This window comes from Mobula birostris, chromosome 13 (genome assembly GCF_030028105.1).
Source record: "Mobula birostris isolate sMobBir1 chromosome 13, sMobBir1.hap1, whole genome shotgun sequence".
NCBI classification, from domain to species: Eukaryota; Metazoa; Chordata; class Chondrichthyes; order Myliobatiformes; family Myliobatidae; genus Mobula; species Mobula birostris.
The window spans coordinates 8372945-8394121 of NC_092382.1; the positions used below are offsets into that span (position 1 = coordinate 8372945).

Here is a 21177-nt window from a genome sequence, read left to right on the forward strand (position 1 = left end):
AAAAGGACGCTGCCACTTTGCAGGAGTCTGCTAGATTAGCAGATGAGTTTGTTTTAACTCATCACGTTAAGTTTACCCAGAATAAGAGCTTCCAAAAGAATAGCAAGGATAACCAGGGTAAACCAGAAATTAAAGCTGGGACTCGTAACAAGAGTGAGGATGAAGGGAAGCAGTTGAAGGAGAAATATTCTGGTCTTACTTGTTACTATTGTAAGAAAGCTGGTCATATGATGGCTAATTGTTCTGTCCTGAAGAAGAAAGAGGAAAAGGAGGCAGTCCCACATGCCTGTGATCAGTATGTTGAAGCACCTATAAACCCACAGGGTTCTGAACATTCTGTTGAGGCTCAGTTAAGGACTGAGAGGTCTGACTGAGTTAAGAAGGGATTCCATCATTTTATGTCAGATGGGTTTGTATTAGTAATGGAAGGGTCAACCCCGGTACCAGTGAAAATTCTTCGAGATATTGTGGCTTTTCAGTCACTTCCATGAGACGGCGTTCTAAAGTTTGGTGATGAGATGTACAATGATGAGGTAAATCTTATTAAAGGCATTGGGGGCAGCATTGTTTCTGTGCCATTGCACAAGGTAACTTTACAGTCAGGGTTTGTTTCGGGACCTGTTAGGATTGGATTATGCTCCAGTTTACCAGTGGAAGATGTTACTTTGCTGTCAGGGAATGACCTGGCAGATGGTATAGTTGTTCCTACAGTGCAGTTGACAGCTAAGCCAACCACTGACAACCCACAGATGGATTTTAACATTTATCGCAGTAATTCGAAGTATGGCTAAAATGTCTGCCAATGCAGACGGTTCTGTGCAGCATGATTCTGATACCCATGATAGCCAAAATCAGGTTGACCAGGATTCAGGTTATGATGACTTGTCAGGGACCTTTCAGCCTTCATTGTTTCAACGGGATTCAGGTAGTAAGTCTGATGAGAAAGATTTATCCCTGTCTAGGAAGGAGTTTATAGCAGAACAGAACTGAGACCCTGAGATTGAAGCTTTATAAGAAACATCTCTCTCAGATGATTGGATTAAGAAAATGTCAGTAGGGTATTATCTCAAGGATGGAGTGTTAATGAGGAAGTGGAGGCCACCTGCTATACCTGCGAGTGAGGAATGGGCAATTGTTCACCAAGTTGTAGTTCCTAAAGTTCATAGGACTGAAATTTTAACTTTGGCCCACAGTATGCCCTTCGGTGGCCATTTTGGAGTGAATAAAACTGTAAACAGGATTATGAAAGAAGTTTACTGGCCGAATTTGAGGAAAGATATTGTGACCTTTTGCAGAACCTGTCACACTTGTCAAGTTGTGGGTAAACCTAATCAGGTGACCCCAGTGGCCCCTCTCCGGCCTATACCTGCATTCGGTGAACCCTTTTCCAAATTTATAGTGGATTGTGTTGGCCCGTTGCCAAAGACTAAAGCTGTCCATCAGTATTTGCTAACTATTATGTGTACGGCATCCAGATTCTCAGAGGCAATACCTCTCAGAAATATTAAAGCTAAAACTGTGACGAAGGCTCTTAACAAGTTTTTTACTTTATTTGGTTTGCCTGAAGAAATCCAATGTGATCAAGGAAGTAATTTTACATCTGGATTATTCCAGCAGGTAGTTTATGAACTGGGAGCTAAACAAATTACATCGTCTGCGTACCATCCGGAATCAAAAGGGCCTTTAGAAAGATTTCATTCTACCCTCAAAACAATGATTAAGACGTACTGTGTTGAAAATGGAAAAGACTGGGATGAAGGAATACATTTGCTTTTGTTCACAGTAAAGGCTGATTTATACTTGTGCGTTCAGGATACGCCGTATCCTACACCATGGGCCCAATTTAATTTTTGCGTAGCCCTCCGCCGTAGGGAGCATGCGTAGTTGTGACTGCATCGCTCTGCACTTCACCACCAAAACGCAAGTTGGCGGTGGTGTTTCTCTAACACTGTTGAGCTTCTTCATGAGAGACATGGACGAGGAAATGCATTTCAAATATTTTCCCATGTCGGCAGGTAGATTTGACGATTTGGTTCATTGTCTCCAACCATTTATTTCGCATCAGTGTACTGACAAGGTGGAGAAAAGCAACCAGAAATGCGATGCTACCAAGCGGACCAATCACAGTTGTTGCAGTCTGCGTCACCGCGACACGAGTTACTTTTTTGAGGAGGTACACATCACCCTACGGCGTAGGGTACATGGTGCCTACGGTGTACATTTGATGCACAAGTATAAATCAGGCTGAAGAGAGTCGGTACAGGAATCACTGGGCTTTAGTCCATTTGAACGTATTTGGTCATAGAGTGAAGGGACCTTTGACCTTGTTAAAGAAACAGTGGATTGATGGGGAGGTATATGTTAATTTGTTAGACTATGTTTTCAAGTTCAAAAATAAACTACACCAAGCCTGTCGTCTAGCGAGACAAAACTTAAAGATTTCTCAAAACAAAATGAAGTGTTGGTTTGATAAGCGGACCAAAACAAAAGAAAATACATGGTGGGGGATAATGTTGACAAATCGTCTTCAGGCGAAATTCAATGGACTGTATGAAATAGTCTCTCAAATTAATGATGTGAATAATGTTATTAAAACACACGACTGACGTAAGCTAACACGGGTGGTACACATCAATATGATAAAGCCTTATTCTGACGAGCAGGCACCATCAGTGAATGTTGTCAAACATATAAATCTGACAACCCTGAGAATAAAACAATTGACTCGTCTGAAACTTTACACAAGCCAAATATGGTCCTGGTTAGGCTAATGAACTTGGTTGTTCTCGAAAATATTGACAACAAGTTGGCTCATCTGCAGCCAAAGCAACAACAACAGCTGAAGGAATTAATTTTGAAATTTAAGGATTTATTTCCCAATGTTCCCAAGCAAACCACGGTCGCAGTACATGACGTAGATATTGGTCAAGCCAAACTGATTAAACAACACCCATATCGCATGAACTTAGAAAAGTGTAAATTGGCTGAGCAAGAAATTGAATATATGCTGAAAATGGTATTATTAGCCCTTCAACATCAAATTGGATTCACTCTGCGTTATTGTGCCCAAACCTGATGGTATTGTTAGATTTTGCACTGACTATAGGAAGGTAAATGCAGTAACAAAATCAGATGCCTATCCTATCCCTAGGGTGGATGATTGCATCGATAAGGTTGGAAAAGGTAATTTCTTACAAAGATTGATCTGTTGAAAGGGTATTGGTGTGTTCCATTGACGGACTGAGGTAGAGAAATTTCTGCATTTGTGACACCTGTGTTGTATGAATACAATGTTTTGCCGTTTGCAATGAAATATGCTCCAGGAACATTCCAGAGAATGATTGATTCTGTAATTCAAGGGTTAGGACACACAGATGCCTATATTGATGACTTAGTCACAGGGAGTGACACTTGGGAAGAGCATAACTTTGTAGTAGAAAAGCTGTTTGACAGGCTTTCCAGGGCCAACCTTACAGTTGACTTAGCTAAGAGTGAATTTGGCCATGCCACTGTGATCTGTCTTGGCTGTGTTGTAGGTCAAGGCAAGTTGGCTCCTGCGCAGGCAAAATCCAGGCCATTTCTGAAGTTCCTATTCCGACTGTGTGACGAAGGCCCGTCACTGATTACAGATGTCTCATGGCACACTCGGTAAACACTCAAAGAGTAATCCACACATATTATTCCCCTCTGTTATTGTGGTGAGTGCACGTATCACAATAAATCAACAGTCACAATTTTACACTCATCCCCAGCAGTAATAGGTATGAAAAAAAGAAACACACTATGTCACAGTTTTATTATCTCAGGTCAATTTATTCATATTCATCTTTCCAATAAGTGTTTTGCCGAAGTGTCATGGTAATCTGACGTTTCTCTCCTCCACAGTCACTGGGTCTGAAACAGAGCTGCTGCATAGAGCTGTCTTATATAGAGGCAGCAGCAACCTGCACAGGTGTGCCGATGGTGGAGGATACCATCTTTACCTGGGACAAGGGTTATGTTACCTAATTACTCATCTTGTGGTAAAGTTTTGGGGTTTATTTAAGTTATTTAACCGGGAAATGGTGAATCCTATGATGAAGTATATGTGTTTATTGTGAGAACTGGTGGTAGAGTTTCAGATTGTGTGAAATGGAAGATAATTGAGTTAATTAGCTTTTGGTTAGTCTCGGGGGATTGGCTTAGCAGTTATAAGCCTCAGGTTACCAAGGCTTTGGGTCATTTTTTTTTCTGTTTAGTCTGAGGGTGGCTGTTAACCAGACAGGTGACAATTGCAAGCTGTATATATATATAGTTTTTTTTTTAATTTCTTGTTTTGATGTGGACATCCAAGTTTTTGTTTCTCCACTATCTTTGTAAATAAAAGCACCACAATCTATTTTTGCCACTCAAGCCATCTTGTTATTTTTCTTAGACAGTTGACCCACAGTTTTTGTGACAGACTGGTAAGAAGGCTCTTGGAAGGTTTCTGGGAATGGTTGGATATTATTGTAAGTTCTGTAAGAACTTTGCTGATATCGCTCTTCCTCTGACTAATCTCCTGAAGAAGGGTGAAAAGTTTGTTTGGACCGAGCCTTGTCAGGAAGCATTTGATTGATTGAAAGTTGTTATTTGGGATTAGGCCAATCAATGTAGTGTTGTCAGCAAATTTAATTAACAGATTGGAGCTCTGGGTGGTGACACAGTCATGGGTGCACAGAGAGTAAAGGAGGGGACCAAGGAGACAACCCTGTGGGGCATGTGTGCTGAGGGTCAGAGAGACAGAGGTGAGGGAGCCCACTCTTACCACCTGCCGGTGATCTGACAGGAAGTCCAGGATCCAGCTGCACAAGGCAGGGTGAAGGCCGAGGTCTCTGAGCTTCTTGTCGATACTTCACGCCTTCGTATGGCTAAAGCTCTGCCCATGACTGCAAGGAACTGCAGAGAACTTTGGTCTCATTTGGAAACATCATAGAAACAAGCCTCCCCTCTATGGACTCTTCCTACACTTCCCCTGCCTCAGGAAAGCAGACCGTGTACTCAAAGATGCCCACAACTTTGGACATTATTGCTGCAAACCCAATCTCCCATCGGGGAAGAGATACAAAATCCTTAAAGTGCGTACCACCAGGCTCATGGACAGCTTCCTGTCCGCGGTTGTCAGCCAAATTAATGGTCTCCAGTCCAATAAAATGGACTCAAACTCACAATGTAACTCGACGTGACCCTGCCCCGTATGTCTATCTGCACTGCACTTTCTCTGCAGCCATAATGCTTTGTTACAGTTATTGTTTTGTCGTATATCAGCTCAATGTACCGTAGTAATGTATCGATCTGTGTGGATGGTAGGTCAGGCAAGATTTTCACTGTAGCTCAGTACGTGATAAGAATAAACAAATTCCCCATTTTAATTGTGTGGAAATATTAGACAGACTGAGCTTCTGCTCTGGAACCAGAGAAGGAAACTTAACTGTTGTCATTTCTGAGGAATGCAAATAAATAGAAAAGGCTTCAATCTCACATTACGATCTGCGGTAACTGGGATCAGGTGACCGGTGGTGGGTCTCCCAGACCAATTATCAGAATCAGGTTTAATAGCACCGGCAGATATCATGTAATTTGTTGTCTCTGCGGCAGCAATAGAACCTAATTCATAACAATAGATTTTAACCATTGTGATTTAAAATAAGAATATACATATTAAATAGTTAAATTATATAAGTAGTACAACATAAACATTTTAAGAATGTAATACTGTAAACTACTTTAATTGTGTGGAACTATTTGACTGACTGGGTTGTTGCTTTGGAAATTCTGGAGTGAAGCTGAACTAAACTGTACACATTTATGAGAAGCTCAGATAAATACAAAAGGCTAAATTCTCACATAAATGGGTCAGACACCCAGAAACATTGGCTGCCCTTCAGCAGGTAAAAACAGTGGAATGAGGCCTAGTCCCAGGCCTCGGCCCAGTGGTTATGGTCTGAGGTCTGGGACGAGGTGAGAGTAAGCATTCGGCACGGACTAGAAGGGCCAAGATGGCCTGTTTCCATGCTGTAATTGTTATGTGGTTATATAGAAACATGCTGAAAATATTGCAGAAAAAACATTGTCCACCCACAACGAGAGGACGTGACAGATCCGGATCTCACTGCCTTGTCTGAATGGGCGAAAGATGAAGCTACACAGACACTTAGAGCAGTGACCGGCAGATGCTGCAGATTTGTGGAAAAACGTGAACAGGAAATGGGATCACGTGACGGGTAGAGGGTCTCCCACCTGAACCGGTGACTCTGCTCCTCGCCCCTCACACGCTGCCCGACCCATCCGCTGCATTTCCCACATTATTCCATATTTACACAAGATACATTTTTAGTTCTTCCTCTAGATCTTCCCTGTCCCTTTCCCTCCAGCCCCAGGTCACAGAGTCACAGGCTCGATTCCCATCCCGGTCCAACACACAATTCAGACCCAAAACGGTAATGTGCAGGTTTCATTTAAATCCGTCCATGTGTATAAACACTAATTTCTATTCACATTTCTCCAGCCTCACTGGACAGGAACACTGAAACATCAGGTGAGAAACAGCAGGAGGTGGCCATTCAGCCCCTCTAACCATCAACAAGATGACGGCTGCTCTCCCATCTCAGCCACATGTTTCTGTCCGATCCTCATTTCCTCGATTCCTTCGGTCTCCACACATCTGCCGGCCTCTGTTTTATGTGAGGATGATCACTGAGTCTTCACCACCCTCTGTGGTGGGGATTTACAGACATTCACCCCCCTCGGAGTGGAGACATTTCCCCTCATCTCAGTCCCGGTCAGTCCACCCCCTTTTTCAGAGACTGGGATCCCTGGTTCAGCCGGTAATGATGTTGTGCATTTCAATGTGTTCACCCCTCAGTCCTCGATTCTCCAAATGAAAGGGTTATTGCATTTGATCTTTCTTCATATGATGACCCCACCACCGGGGATCAGTCTGGTGAATCTTCATTGCACTCTCTATAACAAATACTCTCTAACCTCTTTGTTAATCCTCCATGGAATTAATTTCCATCTTCTGCAGCCCCGTGTTGCCCCAACCACTCACCTCCCACCCCGTCACTATTTCCACCTTCCCACCTCCCCCTCACCTGGATCCACCTCTCACTCCCCAGCTCTTGCCCCATCCCCACCCCTCACCTCTTTTCTCGGACTATTTCCCGTCCACTCTCAGTCCAGAGGGAGGGTCTCGGCCCGAAATGTTGACGGTCCATTTCCCTCCACAGATGCTGCCCGACCCACTGAGTTCCTCCGGCAGTTTGTTCTTTGGTCTGTGTGACCCGTGTTAGTGTGGGGAGCGGGATTTTACACCATATTCCCGGGACAGTCTCAACAAAACACAAATAATTGTCACTTTGCCCGGACCATTGGCCCCGCTCGCAGGGCAACAGTCTGCCGGTGTTTGCCCCCCAATGTGGTGAATCGCCACCACCGTGGGCTCAGACATTTCCACAGATGAGCCCCTCCTGTCCCCACCGGGACAAACATCCTGTCCGCCCCCTCTCTCCCCGTCTTCATCCTCTCCCTCCCCGGGGAACCGGCATCAAACCGACGGGCCGAGCGGTCTCCTCCTACCTCTCAGCGACACATCAGACTCCGGCCGCAGGAGACGCTTCACAAACGCCCCAACTTCCCTCGGAGGGAAATGGAAATAAATCAGAAAGCGGACATTTACTTTGACGGTTGTCCCGCCGTGACGGAAAGTTCGGGAGACGGTGTCAGCGGGGTAGCGCCCCCTCGGCTGGCCTGCCTCCTCTATTGGTTGGAAGCAGTGATTGACATTGCTTCGTACCAATGGGAATACAGCAGCGCCTGACTCCTCTGTTGACAGCGGTGGGGGAGGGGCTGCTCACGTGATTCGTATCCCAGCCGTTAAACCGACCAAGCTCGAGCTCACCAGCGCGCGGGGCACAAAAGGCCCCGGATGATCGGTTGAGGTGAGAAGGGGTCTCCGGGTTGGGGGTCTCACCGGGCGGCGTTTTCAACACCGACTTCGGGTAGTTGCTGTGACTCCGGACTCCGTGACCCGCAATCCCGGGACAGTCCTGCTCTCTTCCCTCTCTCTCAGCCCCACCATCCGTACACGGGCCCCGGGGAGCTTCCGGCTGATGAGGGAATGGGAACCGATGGGTCTCTCAGACAGAGCTGAGCTCCAGCTGTCTAAATGCAAGGATCGGGAACTCGGAGAAAGGGAACAAAATCTTTTACATCAGCTGTTGTGAAAATCACCTTTGTTCTGCCTCCAGTCACAAACAAGAGAAAATCTGCAGATGCTGGAAATCCGAGCAACACACACAAATTGCTGGAGGAACTCAGCATTAGTACTCTTTTCCATAGATGCTGCCTGGCCTGCTGAGTTCCCCCAGCATTTTGTGTCTGTTGCTTGTTCCACCTCCTCTTGTTCTGGACTTTCTACCCGTGAGAACATGTTTTGTCCCACTCTCTCTGGGTACATAATGATATCAAACACCTTTGCTCTGGGCAACAAGTAGCTTTCACATCACAAATGTGCCAGACTCCAATGAGACAGACTACTGCCCTTCCCTTCATGTTCATTGGCATTGCCATCACTGAGTTCACCACCGTCAGTCACCTGGGGGAGGGTTCAGGGGAAATATTTATGTACAATACAGAAACTGGTGTTACCTGTGTGTATTGTGGTGATGCAAAAGTTGCTAGAGAATTTGAAAGTGGTAAGAAGTGGAGTGATAGTTTGAATCTGACTTTTTAAAGCGTCATTTAGCAAGCAAATCAGATATGGACAATGTGCAAGAAAATCCTTCATTACCCATCACAGGACTGCTACATAGTCTGTGTGAGAGTGCAGACTGAACACGATCAAACCCAGAGCAGATCAAAGTTCTTACCGACAGTGATTTGCTAGCTGTTAAAATGAATACCTCTCTATTTAAAGTTCACTCTGCCCATGTTGTCACTGGTTAAAAGAATGCAGAATACAAGATTTATGTGCACACTCATCATTATAAATTAGAGGGGACAAGAGGGGAAAGGGGATTAGAGGGGATTAAAAGTGGTAAGACATCCAGTGTCCCCGATGCCCTCACCTACAAGATGTACATCCAGCTGCAGCTTGTAACCCTGCACTTTACAGAGTTGGAACTTGAAATGGATGAATTCCATATCATCTAGGAGTTTGGAGGGGGGGTCGTTGGGATAGATATGACATGAAGAGAGGTGAATTACACCCAAGGTGCAGGACACAGGAAACTAGGTGAGAGTCAGGAGGGGGAATGAGGTTAAATAGCCATTGAAGAGTACTCTTGTGTCCATCCCACACAACAACAGGTGGACCACTTTAGAAACTGTTGGGCGGAGTACTGACAGAGGAAAGTCAAAGGGGTGATAGGGGATTCGTTAGTGAGGGGAACAGAATAAGAGGGGACTAATATCCTAGTGATAAGGCTTGTTAGTGTTAGTGTGGGGAGAGTGTGATGTGGTTAAAATAAGTTGCAGGGGATTTGGGAGATAGAATGACAGAACAGATAGTGGGGAGGGTGAATTTAATTGAATTGACTTTATTACATACATCCTTCCTATACATGAGGAGTAGAAATCTTTACATTACATCTCCATCTAAATGTGCAATGTGTAATTTATAATAAATAGTTAGTACACAGGACAGTCAATATAACATAGAAATGCAATTGTATCAGCATGAATTAATCAGTCTGATGGCCTGGTGGAAGATGATGTCCCGGAGCCTGTTGGTCCTTTTGCTGTGGTACCGTTTCCTGGATGGTAGCAGCAGGAACAGTTTGTCGTTGTGGTGAATTGGGTGGCCAAAATCCTTTGGGCCCTTTCTCACACAGAGGGTTATGCTTCTGTGGATTGCTCTGCCTCAGAAGGCAGCGGAGGCCAATTCTCTGGATTCTTTCAAAAAAGAGTTAGATAGAGCTCTTAAAGATAGCAGAGTGAAGGGATATGGGGAGAAGGCAGGAAAAGGGTACTGATTGCGGATGATCAGCCATGATCACAGTGAATGGTGGTGCTGGCTTGAAGGGCTGAATGGCCTACTCCTGCACCTATTGTCTATTGTCCACACACCTGTCTCTGTAAATGTCCTGAATAGTGGGAAGTTCACATCTACAGATGTGCTGGGCTGTCTGCACCACTCTCTGCAGGTTCCTGTGATTAAGGGAAGTACAGTTCCCATACCAGGCAGTGATGCAGCCGGTCAGGATGCTCTCAATTGTGTTCCTGTACAAAGTTCTTAGGATTTGTGGCCCCATCCCAGACTTCTTCAACTGTCGGAGGTGAAAGAGGTGCTGTTGTGCTCTTTTCACAACACAGCCGGTATGTACAGACCATGTGAGATCCTCAGAGATGTTTATGCCAAGGAACTTAAAGCTGTTCACCGTCTCAACCCCAGATCCATTGATGTCATTCGAGGTTAGCCTGTCTCCATTCCTCCTGTCATCCACAATCAGCTCCTTTGTTTTTTTTAGATCAGATTCAACTTTATTGTCATTGTGCCAAGTACAGATACAAAGCGAATGAAATGCAGTTAGCATCTGAACAGAGATGCAAAGAATAGTGTTATTTACAAAATAACTGAGAATAAAAAGTAAGTACTACAGCACACAAATATAAAAGTACTGAGACAGTACAATATGGGTGCAATACTGTTTAGTGCTGTGATGTGAGGTTCAGCAGGGTCACAGCCTCAGGGAAGAAGCTCTTCCTGTGCCTGCTGGTGTGGGAGCGGAGGCTCCTGTAGCACCTACTGGATGGGAGGAGAGTAAAAAGTCCATGGTTAGGGTGAGACGCATCCTTGATAATGTGTTTCGCCCTGCCCAGCCAGCGTTTATGGTAGATGTTCTCAATGGTGGACAATTAGGTGCCGATAATCCGCTGGGCAGTTTTCACCACACAGTGGAGTGCTTTGTGGTCCGAAAGGGGACAATTGCCATACCACACTGAGATGCAGTTGGTGAGTATGCTCTCAATGGTACACCGGTAAAAGTCGGTCATATCCTGGGACAGAGGTGAGCTTTATTGATGCTCCGCAGGAATTAAAGGCGCCGTTGCAACTTTTTGATCAGGATGGAAGAGCTCAGGGACCAGGTGAGATCCTCGAAAATGTGGACACCAAGGAATTTGAAGCTTGATACATGCTCCACTACTGTTCCGTTGATGGAGATTGGGAGTGTGGCTCCTAGCATGCCTGAAGTCCACAATGATCTTGGTCTTCTGGGTGTTAAGGGCCAGATTGCTGTCGGCACACCACGCGGCCAGGTGCTGGACCTCGTCCCTGTAGGCTGTCTCGTCATCCCCTCTGATCAGGCAAACCACCATGGTGGCCTCTGCGAACTTGATTATGGTGTTAGAACCATGTACAGGAACACAGTCACAGGTGAAAAGGGAGTACAGAAGAGGGCTCAGCACACAGCCTTGAGGCACGCCGGTGTTCAGGGTGAGAGTGGAGGAGGAGAGGTTGTCTAACTTAACTGATTGGGGTCTGTTTGTCAGAAAGTCCAAGGTCCAATTGCAGAGGGATGAGCTGATACCAAGCTGGCCAAGTTTGGTGATCAGCTTGAAGGGGCTTACAGAATTGAATGCTGAACTAAAGTCAATGAACCTCATTCTGACGTAAGAGTTGGGGCTGTCCAGGTGGGTCAGGGCAGAGTGAAGTGCCGTGGAGATGGTGTCCTCTGTTGACCTGCTGGTGTGATAGGAAAATTGATGGGGGTCCAGGGTAGTGGACAGACAGGATTTCAGATGTGATAGAACCAGTCTCTCAAAGCACTTTGCAATGATGGGGGTGAGTGCAACTGGCCGGAAATCATTCAGGCTCGTGGCAGTAGAATGCTTTGGCACTGGCACGATGGTGGTGATCTTGAAGCTTATGGGGACAACACCCTGGGCCAGTGACAGATTAAAAATGTCCGTGAAGACCCCGGCCAACGGCCCTACACAGACTCTGAGCACATGGTCAGGTATTCCATCCGGACCAGCTGCCTTCCGTACATTCACCCTGCTCAGGGTGGCACAAACATCGGAGGTGGAAAGTGAGAGAGACAGTTCATCAGGTGGGAGATCCGCTTTGAGGGTGACCTCCTTGTTCCCTCGGTCAGAGCGAATGTAGAAGTAATTGAGCTCATCAGGGAGGGTAGCAGAGCTGGAAGGGGGCACAGTACTAGGAGGTTTGAAGTCTGTAATGACCTGTATGCTATGCCACATGGGCCGGGGGTCAGAGGAGTTGAAATGCTCCTCGATTCTCTGTTTGTATATGTGTTTAGCCTGAGAGATTCCCCTCCTCAGGTTGGCCCTGGCTGAGCTGTAAGCCTCCCAGTCTCCAGACCTGAGGGCTGAATCTATGGCTTTGAGTGGGAGGTGAACCTCTCTGTTCATCCATGGTTTCCGATTGGGGAAAACTTTTATTGTTTTCGTGATGTCTCTCTATCTACACACTTGTTGATGTGCTCAAGGACAGAGTTGGTGTATAAATCAATGTTAATCTGAGAGTCTGTGGTGGTATGGGCAGCAAACGTGCTCCAGTCTGTGTGCTGGAATTGGTGCTGAAAAGCAGAGTCAGCCCCCTCCAGCCAGATCTTAATAGTCTTCATTGTGGGTTTCACACATTTAATGACTGGGCTATACTTGGGAAACAGATACAATGAAAGATGGTCGGACCATCCCAGGTGGGGGAGGGTAGTGAGTTTGTAAGCGTCAGCCACATTTGTGTAGACATTGTCTAAGGTTTTATTCCACGTGGTGGTGCATAATACATTTTGGTAATATCTTGGAAGCACATTACAATGATTAAAGTCTCCAGCGACAGTCAAAGCTCCATCTGGATGCAATGTCTGCAGCTTGCTAATAGCAGCACTGAGGTCTTTCATGGCTACTTTAGCATTAGCATCCAGTGGAACATAAACTGCGACAGCAATGATGCATGTTTTGTGACAATGAGGGGAGGTTGTTTTCTTGACACCAGTCAGATGTTGTTCAGACACCAGATACAGTCAGCAATCAAATGGTTGAGCCTGGAGCCTTCTCCTCCCCACCCTCCCGCCACCTTCTTTATGGGGTCTCTGCCCCTACCCCCTTCAGTCCTGACGAAGGGTTATGGCCCGAAATTTTAACTGATCATTTCCACGGATGCGGCCCGACCTGCTGAGTACCTCCAGCGTGTTGTGAATGGTGCAATGAATGTGCTGAGCTGTGTATATCACAATGCAAGAAGCATCGCAGGAAAGCCAGATGAGCTCAGGACAGGGAATTATGATATTGTAGCCATTATTGGGACTTGGTTGCACCCAACAACTGAGGGATTTGGAGGAACAAATTCATAGAGAGATCGCAGACCATGCCAAGGAACAAAAGTTGATTCAGTAAGTGATTTTAACTTTCCATGTATTGACTGTGAATCCCATACTGTAAAAGGACTAGATGGGGTGTAGTTTGTCAAATGTGCCCTTGATCAGTACGTAGAATTCCCGATGTAGAAGTGTGCAATGATCTGTTAGGAAATGATACGGGGCTGGTGACAGAAATTAGTGATCATAATGCCATGAGAATCAAAGTAAATATGAAAAAAGAGAGGTCTGGGCCATGGGTTGAGATTCTAAATTGGAGAAATTTAATGGTATCAGAAAGGATCTAACAAGTGTGGTTTGGGACAGGCTGTTTCCTGGCAAAGGAGTACTTGGTAAGTGGGAGGCCTTCAGAAGTGAAATTTTGAGGGTGTAGGGATTGTACGTGCCTACCAAAATAAAAGTTGAAAGGTAACTGGTGCAGGGTACCTTGGTTTTCAAGAGATATTGAGGCCCCGGATATTTTGTTCCTCTAAATGCCAGACTGTTGGGTGCTACCAAGACTCACTAATGACTACAATATCATAATTCCACCGCCTGAGCCCATCTGACTATTTTTTTAGTCATCATCTGTTGGTTTCTAAAAGCTTCCCAATCGTTTTTGCTCTTTTGTTTGCCCTCTCTTTGGCTTTTATATTGGCTTTAACTTCTCATTTCAGCCAGGATTTTGTCCTCCTTCCTTTGCAATGCTTCCACTTCTTTGGGATGTATCGATCACTCAGCTCCTGAATTGCTCCCAGAAGCTCCAGCCATTGCTGCTCCATTGTCACTCCTACCTTTTCCCTTCCAGACAAGTTTGGCCATCTTCTCTGTCATAGAAACATGGGGAAGTTCAGTATGGAAACAGGCTATTTGGCCCATCTAGTCAATGCTGAAAAAAACATTTAAGGTCTCTACTGCAACTACCTGCACTGGAACTTTCACCTTCAGACCCCTACCATCCAGGCTCCCATCCAAACTTCTTTTAAATGGTGAAACCGAGCTCATATTCACCACTTGTGTTGACATCTCATTCCACACGTCATGACCATTTCAGTAAAGAGCTTTTCCAAATGTTCCAGTTAAATTTTCACCTTCTCCATTTAACCATGACCTCTGGTTGTCATCCCACCCAACCTCAGTGGAAAAAGCTGCTTGCATTTACCCTTATCTATACCGTCATAATTTTGTATACTTCTAACAAATCCTCAAAGCAATGTATAATTTCCTTGTTTATGTTTAGAGCCTTTTTTAGGTGTATAAAATGATGAGGTGCATTGATCATGTGGATAGCCAGAGGATTCTTTCCCAGGGCTGAAATGGCTAACACGAGGTTGTTAGTTTTGAGATGCTTGGAAATAGATACTAAGGGGATGTCAGGGGTAAGTTTTTTACACACAGTGGTGGGTGCGTGGAATGCACTGCCGGCTATTTGTGTGAGGTTGTATCAGCTACTGTGGGGCCAGGGACCCATGCAGCTCATTGGGAACAGGGAATAATAACAATGGAGAGAGTCAGACTGAACCACGTCACAGATTGGAGATGGCATAAATATCCCATTCTTATAGAGACAGGAACAGTATCAAAGAATATGTTGGTCATTCCAGATACCAGCACTGTGCCCAGTTAGAAGATGATTTCTCTCTCCAACTTGGGTTGAACTTCACTGTAACAGTGTGATGCCAGATCACACGTTGACAACTCAAGTGATCTAATCTGAAATATTGTCCTACGCCCATTGATGGATTTTGTAATTATTTTTACAGGTTAAAAATGACAAGGAATTTGTCTATGGGAATCTCAAACACAACACGCCAGTTTTGCTGTCTCTATCCAGATATTTAAGAAGAGGAGCAAGGGATTCACTCGGTCATCTGACCGAATGGCTCACCAGCGAGTTCACACCGGGGAGAGGCCGTTCACCTGCTCGGACTGTGGGAAAGGATTCACTAAATCACCTCACCTACAGAGGCACCAGTCAGTTCACAATGGGGAGCGGCCGTTCACCTGCTCGGACTGTGGGAAGGGATTCACTGAATCATATAACCTACTGATACACTTGTCAGTTCACACTGGCGAGATGGCGTTCACGTGCTCAGACTGCAGGAAGGGATTCACTTGCTCATCCCTATTGAAGGTGCATCAGCGAGTTCACACTGGAGAGAGGCCGTTCACCTGCTCTGACTGTGGGAAGGGATTCACTTCATCCTCTGTTCTACAGAGACACCAGCGAGTTCACACTGGGGAGAGGCCGTTCACCTGCTCAGTGTGTGGGAAGGGATTCACTCGATCATCCCACCTACAAGCACACTTGTCTGTTCACACTGGGGAGGGGCCGTTCACCTGCTCAGTGTGTGGGAATAGATTCACTTGCTCATCCTACCTGAAGGTACATCAGCGAGTTCACACCGGGGAGAGGCCGTTCATCTGCTCAGACTGTGGGAAAGGATTCACTCGATCATCCCAACTGAAGATACATCAGCAAGTTCACACTGGGGAGTGGCTGTTCAACTGCTCAAACTGCGGGAAGGGATTCACTCAGTCATCTGAACTGAAGGTACACCAGCGAGTTCACACTGGAGGGAGTCTGTTCACTTGCTCAGTGTGTGGGAAGGGATTCACTCGGTCATCGAACCTACTGACACATCAGCGAGTTCACACTGGAGAGAGGCCATTCACCTGTGCAGACTGTGGGAAGGGATTCACTTGCTCATCTGCACTGAAGGTACATCAGCGATTTCACACTGGGGAGAGGCCGTTCAGCTGCTTGGACTGTGGAAAGGGATTCACTCAGTCATCTGCCCTAATGGCTCACCAGCGAGTTCACAGTGGCGAGCGGCCCTTCACCTGCTCAGACTGTGGGAAGGGATTCACTCAGTTGTCTCATCTACAGAGACACCAGCGTGTTCACACAGGGGAGAGGTCATTCAACTGCTCAGTGTGTGGGAAGAGATTCACTCGGTCATCCAACCTACAGAAACACCAGCGAGTTCACACTGGGTAGAGGCCGATCTCCTTCTCACACTTTGGGAAGAGATTCTCTCAGCCATCGCCACCAAATGTCCATCATTGAGTTCACACTGGGGAGAAGCCGTTCACCTGCTGTGAACGTGTGAAGCGATTCGCTCAGTCATCTAACCATATGTAACTCTCTCTTCAGCTAGCAGCTTAATATAGGGGGTGATAGCCCCCCAGCCCGGCCAAACTTAAGAAATCTCGTTTGAGTGGATGCTGTGCGATGTGTCCCCTGTTACAAATCAGTACCCCGAAATAACAAACGGTACATAATATGCGATTAAACAATTGGGCTTTGTAGTTATTACTTTGACTATAGGGTTAGTAAAGAAAAAGTAAAGGAAAATGGCCCACTCTCTCCATTCATGTCTTCTCATCTCTCCCCAGCAAAAGACCACAAAAATCTCTCTTCCAGACTCACAAGAAAGAATAACATTTCTCTCATTGGATAGCCCTGCACTTCAAAACCCTGTTGTCTCTAGTCGTAACATAAACATTGCTGCTACAGAGAAACCGTTACCTCAGTAGTGATAGATTACAGAGAGGCCATTACATTAACACTGAAAACTCACAGCACGTTACAGTTCTGACACACTACTGGGTTCACAATAGACAATAGGTGCAGTAGTAGGCTATTTGGCTCTTCGAGCCAGCACTGCCATTCACTGGGATCATGGCTGATCATCCACAATCAGTACCCCGTTCCTGCCTTATCCCCATAACCTTTGACTCCGCTATCTTTAAAAGCTCTATCCATCTCTTTCTTGAAAGCATCCAGAGACTTGGCCTCCACAGCCTTCTGGTGCAGTGCATTCCATATATCCACCACTCTCTGGGTGAAAAAATGTTTCCTCAACTCCATTCTAAATGGCTTACCCCTTATTCTTAAACTGCGGCCTCTGGTTCTGGACTCACCCATCAGTGGGAACATGCTTCCTGCCTCCAGCGTGTCCAATCCCTTAATAAGCTTATATGTTTCAATAAGATCCCCTCTCAGCCTTCTAAATTCCAGTGTATACAAGCTCAGTTGCTCCAATCTGTCGACATATGACAGTCCCGCCATCCCGGGAATTAACCTTGTGAACTTGCGCTGCACTCCTTCAATAGCAAGAATGTCCTTCCTCAAATTTGGAGACCAAAATTGCACACAGTACTCCAGGTGTGGTCTCACCAGTGCCCTGTACAGCTGCAGAAGGACTTCTTTGCTCCTATACTCATTTCCCCTTGTTATGAAGGCCAGCATGCCATTAGCTTGCTTCACTGCCTGCTTGCTTTCAGTGACTGATGTACAAGAACACCTGGATCTCATTGTACTTCCCCTTTTCTTAAATTGATTCCATTTAGATAATAATCTGCCTTCCTGTTCTTACCACCAAAGTGGATAACCTCACATTTATCCATATTAAACTGCATCTGCCATGCATCCGCCCACCCACCCAGCCTGTCAAAGTCACCCTGCATTCTCATAACATCCTCCTCACATTTCACACTGCCACCCAGCTTTGTGTCATTGGCAAATTTGCTAATGTTACTTTTAATCCTTTCATCTAAATCATTAATATACATTGTAAACAGCTGCGGTCCCAGCTCTGAACGTTGTGGAACCCCACTGGTCACCGCCTGCCATTCCGAAAGGGACCTGTTAATCGCTACTCTTTGTTTTCTGTCAGCCAGCCAATTTTCAATCCATGTCAGTACTCTGCCCCCAATACCATGTGCCCTAATTTTGCCCACTAATCTCCTATGTGGGACTTCATCAAGGGCTTTCTGAAGGTCCAGGTACACTATATCCACTGGCTCTCCGTCGTCCATTTTCATACTTACATCCTCAAAAAATTCCGGAAGATTAGCCAAGCACGATTTCTGCACTGGGGAGAAAGTTTCAATAAGCTGCAGGCTGGATATTTGTCCATCACCGTTGCTGAATGCAATTTCGAGAGTGACTGTCGGTGCTGAACTCTGCAATTATTGCTGTTGCTCACCAGACCCAGTTCTGCACCCTGGTCACTGAGCATGGGAGGAGGTTCTTCTGCTGCATATTCACCTTTATTGGGACTGGAGTTTAACGTGGACTGGAGTGGAGAGCGGCCAGTGAAGGAGTGGAGCTTTGAGGCTTTGGCTCGAGAGATTTCAGCGAGCAGAGGCAGAGGATGAGCTTGCTCCCAGTGAGGTAAGGCCGGGAAAGTTTATTTAATTAATTAACCTAGGAGTTAGTAATGGAGGCAGTAGATAGGGCAGTCCAGTGCTCCGATTGTAGGATGTGGGAAGTCAGGGACAGCACAATTGTCTCCGATGTCTACACCTGCAGAAGGTGCATCCAGCTGCAGCTCCTGTGAAATCGGTTCATTTGGGGGGCAGAGGCAGTAATAGATCAGAGTTTCAGGGAGACAGTCACCCCTAAAAGTCAGGAGACAGGTAAATGGGTGACTGTCAGGAGAGGGAAGGGGAATAGACAGAAAGAGCAGAGCACCCCTGTGGTCGTTCCCATCAACAATAAGTATACTGTTTTGGATACTGTTGGTGGGGACGACCTACACTTACCAGGGACAAATTGTAGTGGTCACGTCTCTGGCACCGAGACTGGACCCTCAGCTCAGAAAGGAAGGAGTGAAAAGAGGAGAGCAGTAGTGATAGGGGATTCGATAGTTAAGGGGACAGTTAAGAGGTTTTGTGGGAAAGATATAGAATCCCAGTCTGTTCCCTCCCTGGTGCCAGGGTCCGCGATATCTTGGATGGAGTTCTCGGTATTCTCAGAAGAGAGGGTGAGCAGCCAGATGTCCTGGTCCACGTGGGGACCAATGACATAGATGGGAGTACGGATGAGGTCCTGAAGAAGGAATAAAGGGAGTTAGGGGAAAAAAGTGAAAAAGCAGGACCGCAAGGGTGCTAATTTCAGGATTGCTGCCTGTGGCACGAGACAGAGAGGGTAGGAACAGGAAGTCATGGCAGTTGAATGCGTGGCTGAAGAGTTGGTGCAGGGGGCAGGGGTTCAGATTCCTGGATCATTGGGATCTCCTCTGGGGAAGGTCTGACCTGTACAACAAGGACAGGCTGCACCTGAACTGGAAAGGGACCAATACCCTGGTGGGCAGGTTTGTTAGAGCTGTTGGGGAGGGTTTAAACTAGTTTGTCAGGGGGGTGGGAATCAGAATGTGAGTGCAGAGATGAGGGTAGAAGGACAAGGGCACGATGCTGTGTGTTCTGAGTTGCTGAGGAAGGACAGGCAGGGACAAAACATACATGTAGCCAGTTCGAGGGGTTGAAGTGTGTCTATTTCAATGCCAGGAGTATTAGGAATAAAGGGGATGAACTTAGAGAATGGATCAGTACGTGGAACTACGATGTTGTGGCCGTTACTGAAACTTGGCTGGAGGAAGGGCAGGATTAGCTGATGCAGGTACCGGGGTTTAGGTGTTTTACAAGGATTAGGATGGGAGGTAGAAAAGTGGGGGAGTAGCATTACTGGTCAGGGATAGTATCATGGCTATAGAAAGGGAGGACGCTGCAGAGGGAGTGTCCACTGAGTCGGTGTGGGTGGTAGTCAGAAATAGGAAGTGATCAATCACTGTGCCGGGAGTAGTCTATAGGCCCCCAAATAGCCCTCGGGACACCGAGGAGCAGATAAGCAGGCAGATTTTAGAATGGTGCAGGAAATACAGGGTTGTAGTTATGGGTGATTTCAACTTCCCTCATATTGACTGGCACCTCTTGACTGCAAGGGGGATAGATGGGGCTAAATTTGTCAGGTGCTTTCAAGAAGGATTCCTGACACAGTATGTGACCGGCCGATGAGAGGACAGGCCATACTGGATCTAGTTCTGGGTAATGAACCTGGTCAGGTGGCAGACATCTTGGTGGTGGAGCATTTTGGTGAGAGTGACCACAACTCCCTTAGCTTCAGTATAGCTATGGAAAAGGATAAAAACAGACAAAATGGGAAAGTGCTTAACTGGGGAAGGGCTAACTATGAAGGGATGAGGCAGGAATTAGCGAGAGTAAATTGGAAACAGATTTTCAAAGCTGAAAGCACAGAAGTAATGTGGAGGAAGTTTAGGGACCACTTGTGCAGGGTTCAGGATAGGTTTGTCCCACTGAGGCAAGGAAAAAATGGTAGGAAAAGGGAACCGTGGCTGACGAAACATATGAGGCAACTTGCCTAGATGAGGAAGGAAGCATATGTTAGATATAAGAAGCAGTCAGAGCCCTGTTCGTCGCTTTTCGATTGCTCCTACCCTGTTTACTTAATTGTCTCCTACCAGTCTTTTTTTTTTTGAAACCTTATTATAATACTTCAATACTGCTTTACTATGGCTGGGAAAAGAACCAAAGCATTTGCAAAAGAAAGAGAAACAGAAGATGAATCCCCAGTCACTTTGGATTCAATCAGTGACTTCCTTAAACAGCAAAAGTAGGAATTCTCTGAGGAGTTTCAGCGGATCAATGGCAAATTGGATACAATTCAGCAAACTTTATTAGATCATGAGAACCAAATTCAGGAGAATACTGTGAAGCTAATGACACTTGAAGAGGACGTTGAAGATACAATTAAACTCTGCAAGGAGTTATCCTTATCCAGTGATAAAATGCTGAAAAGGATCATCAGTCTCGAAAACAGAAACAGGAGAAATAACTTGTGAATCCTGGGTCTTGAAGAATCAATTGAAGGCGCTGACCCTACGAAGTTTTTTGCAAACTTTCTGAAGCAGCTTTTCCCTGCTTTATTCACTTCGGAGCCGAAGCTCAATCGAGCTTCTCGCTCTCCGACTTTGAAGCCATTGTCCTTGGCGGTGAAACCCAGATCAGTCAGACTAGCCTTTCATGAATT

General features: G+C 46.0%; 1 protein-coding gene across 1 annotated transcript; it reads left to right on the forward strand.

The window, feature by feature from the left end:
* The first annotated feature begins 7887 nt into the window (after positions 1–7887).
* LOC140208345 (uncharacterized) lies at positions 7888–18331 on the forward strand. Its single transcript, XM_072276946.1, has 2 exons — positions 7888–7958; positions 15104–18331. The coding sequence occupies exon 2, from the start codon at positions 15220–15222 to the stop codon at positions 16339–16341; it is 1122 nt and encodes a 373-aa protein (XP_072133047.1). The 5' UTR covers positions 7888–7958; positions 15104–15219; the 3' UTR covers positions 16342–18331.
* Positions 18332–21177: the final 2846 nt, after the last annotated feature.

Coding starts and splice junctions, on each gene's coding strand:
- LOC140208345 (XM_072276946.1), top strand. CDS start 15,220: ATGGCTCACCAGCGAGTTCACACCGGGGAGAGGCCGTTCACCTGCTCG.